The sequence below is a fragment of the Gadus macrocephalus genome, chromosome 20 (assembly GCF_031168955.1).
Source record: "Gadus macrocephalus chromosome 20, ASM3116895v1".
In the NCBI taxonomy this organism is placed as follows: Eukaryota; Metazoa; Chordata; class Actinopteri; order Gadiformes; family Gadidae; genus Gadus; species Gadus macrocephalus.
This window is the reverse complement of record NC_082401.1, coordinates 20,790,604-20,802,311: the sequence shown is the minus strand read 5'-3', so window position 1 is coordinate 20,802,311 and position 11,708 is coordinate 20,790,604. Positions and strand designations below refer to the sequence as shown.

Sequence of the window (11,708 nt, the reverse complement as noted above, 5' to 3'; positions counted from 1 at the left end):
GATGCATCACCTAGCATAACATAGATTTTTCACACGCTATATGAAACAATAAACATCTGTAGTCAATTTCCATAGCCCAACTTCTACACCTGACCTAACCTGTGACTTACAGCAGTGAGGTCTAAACAGTAAGAGTACATGTATTCAACCCGACACAAACAATATCCCTACACTTTCCAAACCAAGAACTTGTTAGTTAACCTTTAGCTTTGGTTCGCTGCCCCGCACAGTCTCCCTTGGGATGGTGATATTTTTGGGGGAAAACGGGCAGTTCAGATATCATTTTACTTCATTAATTTATCATATTTTAATAAAAGAAATGCTATTGTTAGTATTTGACTCAAAGGTAGTTCTGTACTGTAGTTTTTACCTGCAAAATATGCAGATAATATATCAACTACTGACTCAAATAAGAAAAAATCATTGTGAAAAACAAATCTCCATCTAGTAGATTTATAAACCCTGGATATAAACCAGCACAATGTTTGTCAATTAGCAGCCTCTTGGATTGTAGCTGCAGGTATAGTTGAAATAATAATAATAATAATAATAATATAATACAGATGGATTGACTCGTGGATGGGTGCGTTTTATCTATAACAAACCCTCCAGTTCGGGTACTTGATGCAGTAAATAGCTGCGGTATAAAGTTACATAGTGCAGGCGTGAATATAACAAGAAAGAAAAAAGACCCAACTGCAATCACCACAATCCCAAGAACCTATCTCGCGTTGGCTGATTTCTTGGCAGGCGCTCTGTGGGCGCACTGGTCAGCCGCGGACGCTCTCTGCTCAGTAGCGGGCGTGTAGGCGGGGTTGGCGATGGACACCATGCTGCATAACGGGCGCTGGTCCGGGAAGGCGTGCGCCGCGGGGAGGAGGTGCGTGGTGGGTTCAGCACGCGACGCCTCGCCCCTCCTCCTCTGGCACTGGCGGTACAGACACAGGCTCAGCACCACGGCCGCCAGCAGCAGGGCGCCGCAGGCCCCCGACAGAACGTGCGCGGCGACGGCCTCCGCGTCCACGGGGGCGGCGACGCTCACGCAGCGCGCGTGCGACAGCGCGCCCGCCGCGCTCTGCGCGCTCACGCACACGCGGTACGCGTGTCCGCCCGCCGACAGGCCGAAGACGTCCGTCTGCCGGGTCCGCGGGCCCACGCTGCCGTTGCTCACCGCGCTCCCGTCGCCGCGCAGCACCCACACCAGGAACCCGCTCAGCGGCGAGTCCGGGGCGCACCAGCGCACGCTGGCGGACGTCGGCCACGCCCTCGTCACCTCCAGGGCCACCACCGGGCCTGGGGTCCCTGCGGGGGCGGCGTTGCTCTGGGCCGGGCACCTGCAGGTCCAGCCCCGGAGGTGCCGGAGCTCGGGGCAGGGCCTCTGCAGATGGACACACTGGTCGTAGTCACACAGAGGAGCCGGCGCCGTCTGGGGCCCTGTACTCGGCTCCACCGCGGGTTCCTGTTGGCTCCTCTCTCCTGCCGGCGGGGGGGAGCTGCTGCTGTTTCTTGGTGTGAGTAGAGTGGAGCTCCTGGATGGGGTGGCTGGAGGTCCGTAAGCAGATGGAGTCATCTCCTCTCTGCTGGTGGGGCCCTGTGTGGGGCTGGGGCTCGCTGGTCGCTGGATCATGGTTGTACCCACCGGGAAGGACAGCGTGTGAGGTGGTGTTGACAGAGCCAGAGGCGCTTCTGACGGAACCACTCGCCCAGGGGGTGCAGTCGGACCCTTTGCGCTAACGGTAGATGCTACGCTCGCGCCGGCAGGTATTGATGCAGACTCTGTGGTGGAGAACGCAGGCGCTCCAGGGGCACTTTCAAACCCTCTAGACATAAACAAACAGGCAAAGAAGCGGGCGTCTAATCAGTCAAATCTTCAAGTTAACTTAAAGTCAGAAAAGGATGAATCACATGCAACTACTTTTTCTTTTTTTTGGAGAACTAGCACATAACACAAAAACATTAATTCAGCATATATTTACAAAATGAGCAAAGAACAATGAACTCACCTGGAGCCTACAACAGTGTGGGCAGTGCTGTGAGGTTCTGGGGTGGAAGTGAGGCGGTCAGCCATGCCTGTGAAGACCTTTGCTATGGGGACGGATAACGGCCGGTCTGCTGCTGCTATCCACAGAATACAGAGAGCCCAGGCCCAACTACTGCACAGGGAAAAAGGATTGAGTTTGTGTGTGTGTGTGTGTGTGTGTGTGTGTGTGTGTGTGTGTGTGTGTGTGTGTGTGTGTGTCCGTGTAACTCATACGCACATCAAAACAAAGCTCACATGCATAACAAACACAGACACACACATAAACACACACACACACACACACACACACACACACAGATACACTGCAAAAAAAACACACAACTATACATAGTATCTCTTTAGATCTCCCTGTGAGTGTCAACCCCCCCCCCCCCCCACACACACACACACACAAAAACACCAAAACTTATCTCACCAGCATGTCACTCTTCTGGGATCCATGAGACTCCAGTATGGTTATTTGGAATCGACCAAAAGGTAGAATCCTGCTCTACATTGACTCTACTCTGCTCTACTCTGTGTCGTGGTCAAGCAGTGCTTGAGGCTCCTAGACCCCACACGGACGACAGGGCTGTCCTGCACTTTTACTCCACGGCTGCCAGATAACTGCTACCACAGCTACGATGTGCCGCCCTCTGTTTTTCCCTTGGTCTCCCTCTCTTTCTGTGTCTGTCTCTCTACCGCTCTCAAAGTCTACCTCTCCCTCTCTCTCTCTCTGTGTATTACCCCAACACCCCCCCCCCCCCCCAAACACACACACACACACACACACACACACACACACACACACACACACACACACACACACACACACACACACACATTGAGTATATTGTATGTGTTGGCAGTGTTTTCACCACCACAACTCTGACCATATTTGAGGGGTGGTTGGGGAGGTCCTTATCGCGGCCCAGAGGCACCCTGGGGGATGGAGTGCTCCCCCGTACCAGTCTCCCACGGCTGCAGATACAGAGAACCCTCCGGAATGCCTCCGCATATCTGAGAGTTGAGCTCATACTGATAAGAGTTGTCAAGTGAGCCAACACACAGGCGCACACACACACACACACTGACCCAAACTCTCTCTCTCTTTCTAACGAACATACACATACTAACCCCCCCCCCCCCCCACACACACACACACACACACACACACACACACACACACACACACACACACACACACACACACACACACACACACATGGGTCGGTACCAGGCATGGACCTATCGCTCTCTCTTATGTCGAATAACTTTGTAAAAGGTTCCACCTTTCTCCCAACACTAATCCTAACCCTAACTGATACTCATGTCATTTATTGAATAACTAATATGTGTAATTGATTCAAACATATCCAGTTTAACTAGGATGAATGCTATGAATGAAGACATTTTTGATAATTTTATTTTTACACATTATATATTTTTCGCAAAGGGCCACCCAGTGAAACCCCAACCCTCTCTGTCCCCCCATGTGCTGGCTGACACTAATTAGCATAAGATATCTCTCTCGCCATGGTGCCAATAGATAGCTGGCCCTGTCGGCCAATCACGTCACTACTCAGTCACCTGCGTCTCGGTGCAGGAGTTAAAATGGCAATAAAAACGAAGGCATCTCTGCCCCGCGAGACGCGATTGTGCGTATAAGTCAAATCTATGCCCCTCTTGAAAAGATGACTTGTTTCGTGTTTTTAAGCGTTTTATTTACGGGCACATTTGCCCTAACTAACGTGGAGGAGGTGGATTCTCGAGAGCGTTTGTTTTTAGATTCCCTTGGGCTCTCCACCAGGCCGACTGCCGCAGGAGCCTCCAGACGGGTTCCGTCCATGTTGTGGCGGATGTTTCAAAGGAGTAAGGGCGACGAGGTCCAGGAAAGCGAGTCGTGCATGGTGTCCGAGTACGGCGTGCGCGGAAACATCATTCGATACGTGCAGGACCAGGGTAAAACATTTTGCCTATTAATCAGACTTTTAACAAAAAATTCAAACAAGCGAGTTTACTTTTGTGGTTACTTTAATATTTGTTTTGAGTCTCAAGGTGCTTACTTTTTTGTCTTGCTTATGCGTCAAACGCATCATAATGGGCCATTAAACCATTTGGCATGTAGTTGCAAATATTATACTACAGTGGGCATACTATATATACCATTAAAATAATCGGAAATTCATTTTTTGAAGTTTCCGACATGGCAGCTATTTTTACATATTCTACACCAAACGACCGAAGTCAGCTTTTCAATTTGGAGGCCGAAATGGGTGAACGGATAATATCAGATATTTAGTTGACATATGGACCACCAAAGTACAAATGCCTGGTTTTTCACTTCAGAAATCTTGTCACCCTAATTTGGAGGCCCTCGATCATGTTGTGTCTATTTTGTCTAATTCCTGTATTGCAGGCAGATCGGTGTCTTGCTGGGGCGGCCAGGACTGCGTGGAGAAGCAACTGTTCTTCAACATGTCGGTCCTGCAGCCCGTGGAGCAGCTGTCCCTGGCCCGTCTGGAGGTCAAGTTTCAGTGGGGTGTGTTCAGGGCCCCGGAGTTTTTCCTGGGGCCCCGGACCCTCGACGTGTCCCTGTATAAAGTAGTTAGAACCACTCTGAGGGGCGCGAGCCACGAGGCTAACCGAAGGCTCATTTTATCCCAGTCGGTGGCACTTGGACCCGAGCCCGCCTCCCTCACACTGGACCTTACCTCCCTGGCCGAGACCTGGCGAAAGGCGGGCCGCAACTACGGCCTGGTGCTGGCGCTGCAGCCGCCGAGAAATGACCCGGAGGAGGAGCTACTCCCCTTCCGCCCCGGGAACACTCTCCCGCTGCAGCCGGCGGCCGTGTCTGCGCCGCCGCCAGAGGTCCACGCCGCCCTGGTGGCGGTGTCCCTCAACCCCCAGCAGTGTCGCTCCAGACGGCGGCGGAGCGCCGTCCACCTCCCCGTGACGCCCAGCAACGTGTGCAAACCTCGGCGCCTCTACATCGACTTCAAGGACGTGGGGTGGCAGGACTGGATCATCGCGCCGCAGGGCTACCTGGCAAACTACTGCCACGGCGAGTGCCCCTTCCCGCTTAGCGAGAGCCTGAACGGCACCAACCACGCCATCCTGCAGACCCTAGTGCACTCGCTGGACCCACGCGGGACCCCGCAGCCGTGCTGCGTGCCCATCCGTCTCTCGCCCATCTCCATGCTGTACTATGACAACAACGACAACGTGGTCCTGCGGCACTACCAGGACATGGTGGTGGACGAGTGCGGCTGTCGATGAGCGTGCGAGGGGACGTGTCTGGTCCACGTCCGTGCTCAAAACCCCTGGTGGTGGAACAGGGGTTCAGAACTTTAACATTGTGTATAGGTTACTTTTTTAAAATAAAGAATTGTTGTGGAAAGGACTGGCATTTATTTTTATTTTTTTAGGAAGTTGCCATCTGTGAAGTGCATGCTGGCCCCAAGAATATAACTAATGTTGGTCTTATTATAAGCCTATACAGATTTAAGGACAATCTTTTAGTAGAGATTGTCCTTAAACTACAAAACTAGTCATTTTGTAGTTTTTATAGTTTTTATAGCTGCTAGGCGTAAAGAGTTCACCGTTCAAAGCGGGATGTTTATTGCGGGGGAGGAGCCACGGCGGCAGTCGTGATCGTAATTTCCGGTTAGTGCACCACGGAGTACTCGATTTGGAACAGCACGCCACCACTCGCATCTGAAAAAATAACGTAGTAGATAGTGCGGATAGTATACTTCCTTTAAGTATACTCATGGGAGTACGGGTATGGTCTCACGGAAATACGTGACACTGTCACGTTATTTAATTTATTGAAACGTGATCAGGGACACGTAGGCCTATTTTCTAAATTTTGTATTTCAATTGGAAGTAGGCTATTGTTCGTGTCACTAAGCATGACTTCCAAACTAAGGTTCTGTCCGGGAGCGTTCTCCCTAATGTCCCTTATGGAGCTCCGTACAGATATAATTGTCTTAGAACACTCCCATTCAGAATGCATTGGTTTACATTTCGTTCTGTGTAACACGCAAAAAGTCGGACTATCGTGCTCTGGAACAGCTTCAATAGATTAACGTTCGTGCGCAGGAGCACGCAATCGCGTGATACCGGGTTGCAATGTCATCAGAAACACGTTTAATGGTGAATCTGTCAAACAAATCAATCGACAATAGTTGCATAACGTGACGGCATCACCGTTGATAGACATTGATTTCCTTTCGTCTATATCCGACGGTGAGGGATTAACATGAATGTCTATCTGGCGTTGAAAAACGACGAAAAAGGTACCCATTTTTCGTCGGAAATTGACGCCAGGGATCCTTGGCCATGCGTCACACATTTGACGAGTAGGGAGTGAGACTGTTGCGTCTTAATGCAGCCAAGGAGATGGTAGAGCGTTATGAATAATTATAAGATGATTGTGTTGTACAATGAAAGACAGTAAAGATTCAATATGAATGGCAAAATAAGGATGGGATTTTATTTGAACAATAAAATATGTGTTGGGCAAATTATAGAGAGGCTGAGATTATAGATTTCATATTCAAAAGGCGAAGGGGTGAAAAAATGTAAGAAATATATTTAAGAAATATAGGCCTACTCAAAGCCCAAATCATTGATATCATACCCTATCCAATAATAAAGAAATTTGAATTTGAATGGTAACAATTCCGTTAAATCCTCGTCCTCGTTTTGAACGTCTCACTCATGGCCAATCAGTGTGTTCTTTCTGATTAGCTCTTAATTGAGATCACCTGTCACGCACCCCTATTAAAGGTGAACACAATGGGTTTGGTTTACTTTTCGCATCGGCCCTGTGTCAATCGAGGTTGAGTTTACTGAGGGTTGAAAGTTTTCGATCTAGATTGCAGATCACTATTGTCACTTTATACAAACTGAAAGGGGGCATTTGACTGAACAGCCCAGACAAATATTGCACTTCGAAACAGACCACCGCAGTGAGTAAAAGTTATTTTCCTTTATTAAATGTTTGTTTTTGGGCTGTCTCCTCAGACACAAGCCATCAGTATCCCTGCTCTTTGCACCTTGACATGCATGTCGCCGCTGTTTGTTAACCTAGCTTTGCTGATTTGTATCTTGTGATGTGTGTGTGTGTGTGTTTTTCTTAACAGGTGTTAGATGACTGACAAGATCTATGGGGGGGCCCCCTTTGGGCCCCCCCATACCAATTTAGTCTTCAAAAGAATCTAGTGCCATGGGACTCCAGTGTCTTCAAAACATCCTCGGAATACATGTGTATGAATGGTCCACCGAAGGGTTGATCTGGAAGCCACCACGGTCCACGCAGTAATCTGCTGCGTGGGCCGTAGTGGCTTCCAGAGCCATCTTTCGGTCTTGGTCAGGATTTGTTCGTAAAGCAGGTTTCTGAAGAAGCCTGCTTTACGTAGCATTGGAGTACAAATATTGTGCAAAATGCTCATGTAATTGCACTAGTAACCTGTAGATTAGCTTAGTTTAACGTCATTCCGTGCTGTCTGTCAAATGTGTGGCTTACTTTAAGTCCACAAGGCCCTCTGGTAAACCACGTTGGAACACCCCTGGACAAGGTGATTAGTCACTGGGTGTGTGCTAAAGTTTTGTTCCATTTTTCACTAGTTGGTTAAGGTTTGGTAGAATTGTTTGGATGCTAGCGACGTGATGGCGTATGTACAAGAGCCTACCGTGGCCAGGCCAGTTACGACGGCCACAGCCAGATGGCCTAGTGAGTGCAACCTTGATTGCATTTGTATACTGTTTACCATTGGATGTTTATGCAATTTGGCTTAATTCATCCGCAGTAAAGCTGCATTTGACTATTCCAGGGTCGTTTTGTACAGGCTTTCAATTGACCATGTTGACTAGTTTGTGGGAAGTTTTTTTTTTTTTTACCTTTGCTTACAATCCAACGGTTGTGACCACTTATGCAACTGGGCTGTGAACCTTGCAATTCTAGTTGCATATTTGTACACACAAGCTTGTCCATTTCTATCGCCATCACTAACACTAGCTTCAGCATTTCCTTGTAGGCCATTAGCTGACTTGTGTATTGGAGCGATGATTTGGGTATTTTAAGATGCTTGAAAACCTAAAATAAAGCAAAATGCGTGTCTGGTGTGCAAGAGCCAATTTGTTGGCTTGCAGTAGTCGAGGAGTTGCCGTAGGTCGTAAGCCATCTGGAGGTTGTGGCAATGGAGGCTTGTGGTAGATCTGTCATCCAAGAAAGTTTAATTCTTCTGAAGCATGATTAATAGTTTAGTAAATTGAATCTATTCATATAGAACTATAAAATCCAAGACTGCAGCCAGTAACTTGGATCGCAATATGTGGAAAGTATTAGTCTTCATTTGTAACAACAGAATAATTAACATGACTAACTGGGTTTCTTCCATTTTCTAACTAGGGGGACTTGACTGGTGAGTCTACTGGATTAATCAGTAGCGGTACTTTGCCCAACAGATTTGATGGCATGACTACAGGGTGACATTTCAGTCGTTTCCCTCCTGCCAGAAAATGATCTCAAGCCCTCTCTTTGTACTGAAATGTTTTATGTATTATTTAGGCCTTAAAATGAGTTGATAACATTCATGAATATCACATTACATCGATTCTATCCCATCCAGTGTATTACCAGCTGAAACACATTGACATGGGTAAATATAAGACATTTCAGTCGTTTCCCTCCTGCCAGAAAATGATCTGAAGCCAAATCTTGGTACTGAAATGTTTTATATGCCTTAAAGGTGACATATTATACCACCAGGTGTGAGTGTGATTAGCCTGACAAGCCGTTTCGAAAATCTGCTCCATATGACATCACTAGTGGGTGTGTCCACCTAGATCTGTGCTGGATAGATCAGTCTACCAGTCTACCCAGTGGACTGAAGTCTACATTGCTCATCTATCCGGCACAGATCTAGGTGGACACGCCCACTAGTGATGTCATATGGAGCAGATTTTCGAAACGGCTTGTCAGGCTAATCACACTCACACCTGGTGGTATAATATGTCCCCTTTAAAATGAGTTGAGAACATTCATGAGTATCAAATTACATAGATTATACCAAGATTGCCACTCAGCTACCCCTGCCTAGACACTTCACCATTTTGATCTTACCCCTGCTACAGCCCGTGCCAGCCATTTCCACTTCACTGCCCAGGATTCTTCTAACAATAAATCAGCTTGACTTCATCCGTTTTCATTGTCTGTGTTCTGCACTCAGCACAACCCCATAGCAGTCATGTTATTACAACAAACAAGCCAAAACAAACAAATGTTTTCATATTCAAACTATTTATCAGGGGATGAAGACATTGCCTTCATGACCAAAACACCACAGTTACAACCATCCTTTTGAATGCTGTGTTTGATTGTGGCTTGCTGCAACTTTACATCCACCCAATCAGTCTTCTGATAGCGGTTCTGCCGCCTCCTGAAGAACTGGCTGTAGTGATGGTTGAAAGATTCAAAACATATTTTATCGTGATTGTAATTTCAATTCATAAGGGCCTACTTTGCTACAAACAAAAAAACGGTGTTGCATTACATCATTGTTTGTTAAATAAAAAATAACAAATTGCAGTGGATTCACAATTCTTTTTGTAAACGACTGAAATGTCTTATTTGCCCATGTGAAGGTGTTTCAGCTGGTAAGAGACACTGGATGGGATATAATCTATGTAATTTGATACTCATGAATGTTCTAAACTAATTTTAAGGCACATAAAACATTTCAGTACCAAGAGAGGGCTTGAGATCATTTTCTGGCAGGAGGAAAAGGACTCCAATACGTCATATTTTCGCTTTATAACGGCTGATAAAAAAAACAGGGTTTGTTCTTGTCTGCCCCACATAGCCCACATTAATGTTAGTGTCAGTTTGAACCCTAATCTATTTAATGTGATGGGACCTTCTCATGAATGTTTTCAATTCATTTTGAGAAGAAAAAAAAATCTTCAAAAATCTATAATCGGGGAAAGAAATGCATAGTAAGAGAATACTTGTTTTATTGTATTAAATAGACACAAAAATAATTTCGATTAGTGGTTGAAAAACATAAAGAAGGATGATTGACTCACGAACAATTAGTCCTGTAGTGCTATTGACTAGTAGCCTATGACTGACCAGACGTCGATCCCCGTACAACGTCGATGTCTTGTCACCTTAAAATACATATGTGTTAATACAGCGGACAATAGTCCTGTAGTGCTATTGACTAGTATGACTGATCTGACTTTGCTGCCGCACACACGTTTCGAGGCGATATAGCCTGGCTTTAACAGGCTGTGCGCGCTCCCGCGGCTGAAATCACTTTCTGGCAGCTGATCACTTTTCGGCACAAAACCGGCTTTGCCTTTAGCTTGGTTGATGGAATACCGGCCCCCAGGACATGGTGGTGGACGAGTGCGGCTGTCGATGAGCGTGCGAGGGACATGTCTGGTCATCACTAGTGCTCAAACCCCTGGTGGTGGAACAGGGGTTCAGAAGTTTTACATTTTGTATAGGATACTTTTTTTACTTTCTTTTTTTAAGTAAAGAACATTTTTTTGGAAAGGAGGACTATTTCAATTTTTTTTTTATGTTTAATATATTCGATTTCGGCATGCGGTACACACGAAGGGATTTCCTTCTGGATAATACATTCATGTTTTTTATAGGCTGAATGACTGCGCAGTGCGCTGCACCAGGCGGCCATCTTCAGGCAAGAGGAGGAAATATCATCGTCACAATAAATGGATGCTGACAAACTAAAGGTGGGGTGGTTAAAGTATAACTTGCTGTAGATAAATGTCAAAGTTAACTATTTTACGCGGGATTTCAATATATATTTTTTTTACCCGAGAAATAAAAAAAATACTCAGAATTTCAAGGTTAATATATTTGTATGGCTCACTTGTTTAGGCAGTGATGCGGTAGGAAAGGAGCGATAATGCACACAGCTAATCTTTCTGTCTTCCAAGAAACTGCACTGCTTTGCATTCCATTTCTCTTGCGTGATATCACACCCAGTTCAATAATTCCAACCAGTCTCATGCATTGTGGTGGTAACGTCATTGGTTATTGGCCTATTTATATGACTTTACTTTCAGTTGTGCCAATTCATGTGACCACACAAAGCCAAACAAAGTGAAACCATTAGTGACTGGCAACGTCATGGCCATGAACCGGCCCACCTGAAGAGTGTCTCTGTGTAAGAGAAGAAAGCATTACTTCTAAGAAATAGGGGGAGAACTCAAAGTGGCAAATGCCTAAGGTAGGCTACAGTGGTCAGATTATTATTCTTTTTTACCCCAATCCTAAAAGTGTAGAATATGTCTATAATCTGTCACTTCTGAGAGTAGCAGTGATCCAGACATGTTTAGAATGTGCTGAGATTTGAAGGTTGTGGACAATGTTTTAGTAAACCTACTTGACTACTTTTAACAAGGTCTGTGAGTTCTGATTTTTTAAGTAGCTTGTGTGCATGAGACTGGTTTAATTGATTGGACCAACATGTGTGATGTGTGATCAACAACAACAAATGAAATGTAGCAAAGGCTGTTCCGGCTTCCAGGAATAGGGCAAAAACTATTTTTAAAGCTCACACACCAACTATGCTTTGTTCTTATAATATATATAAGTCCTATTGATATGAATTTTTTCAGTTGTCCAATTCCAGTCATCATTTACACA

At 46.1% G+C, this 11,708-nt stretch overlaps 2 protein-coding genes across 3 annotated transcripts; one reads left to right on the top strand and one right to left on the bottom strand.

Annotated features, from left to right (window-relative positions):
- Positions 1-568: 568 nt before the first annotated feature.
- On the bottom strand, positions 569-2,834 carry LOC132448225 (leucine-rich repeat neuronal protein 4-like). 2 transcript variants are annotated; one of them, XM_060039341.1, is made up of 3 exons: positions 2,457-2,834; positions 2,004-2,150; positions 569-1,820 (listed from the first exon to the last, which is right to left on the bottom strand). In XM_060039341.1, exons 1-3 carry the CDS (start codon positions 2,480-2,482, stop codon positions 722-724), a joined length of 1,272 nt encoding a protein of 423 aa, XP_059895324.1. In that variant the 5' UTR covers positions 2,483-2,834; the 3' UTR covers positions 569-721. The 2 variants fall into 2 exon arrangements, with proteins under 2 accessions (XP_059895324.1, XP_059895323.1); XM_060039340.1 differs by having other exon boundaries at positions 2,004-2,153; positions 2,457-2,829.
- A 746-nt stretch (positions 2,835-3,580) lies between these two features.
- Positions 3,581-5,423, top strand: gdf3 (growth differentiation factor 3). Its single transcript, XM_060039342.1, has 2 exons — positions 3,581-3,982; positions 4,440-5,423. The coding sequence occupies exons 1-2, from the start codon at positions 3,715-3,717 to the stop codon at positions 5,297-5,299; spliced, it is 1,128 nt and encodes a 375-aa protein (XP_059895325.1). The 5' UTR covers positions 3,581-3,714; the 3' UTR covers positions 5,300-5,423.
- Positions 5,424-11,708: the final 6,285 nt, after the last annotated feature.

What these genes read in the sequence shown, in the direction of transcription:
- LOC132448225 (XM_060039340.1), bottom strand. Translation starts at nt 2,482, where the DNA reads ATGGATCCCAGAAGAGTGACATGCTG. An exon ending in CCCAGAAGAGTGACATGCTG is followed by an intron (nt 2,154 to 2,456) that starts GTGAGATAAGTT and finishes TTCCCTGTGCAG; the next exon opens with TAGTTGGGCCTGGGCTCTCT. An exon ending in CACACTGTTGTAGGCTCCAG is followed by an intron (nt 1,821 to 2,003) that starts GTGAGTTCATTG and finishes GTTTATGTCTAG; the next exon opens with AGGGTTTGAAAGTGCCCCTG.
- gdf3 (XM_060039342.1), top strand. Translation starts at nt 3,715, where the DNA reads ATGACTTGTTTCGTGTTTTTAAGCGTTTTATTTACGGGCACATTTGCC. An exon ending in TCGATACGTGCAGGACCAGG is followed by an intron (nt 3,983 to 4,439) that starts GTAAAACATTTT and finishes CCTGTATTGCAG; the next exon opens with GCAGATCGGTGTCTTGCTGG.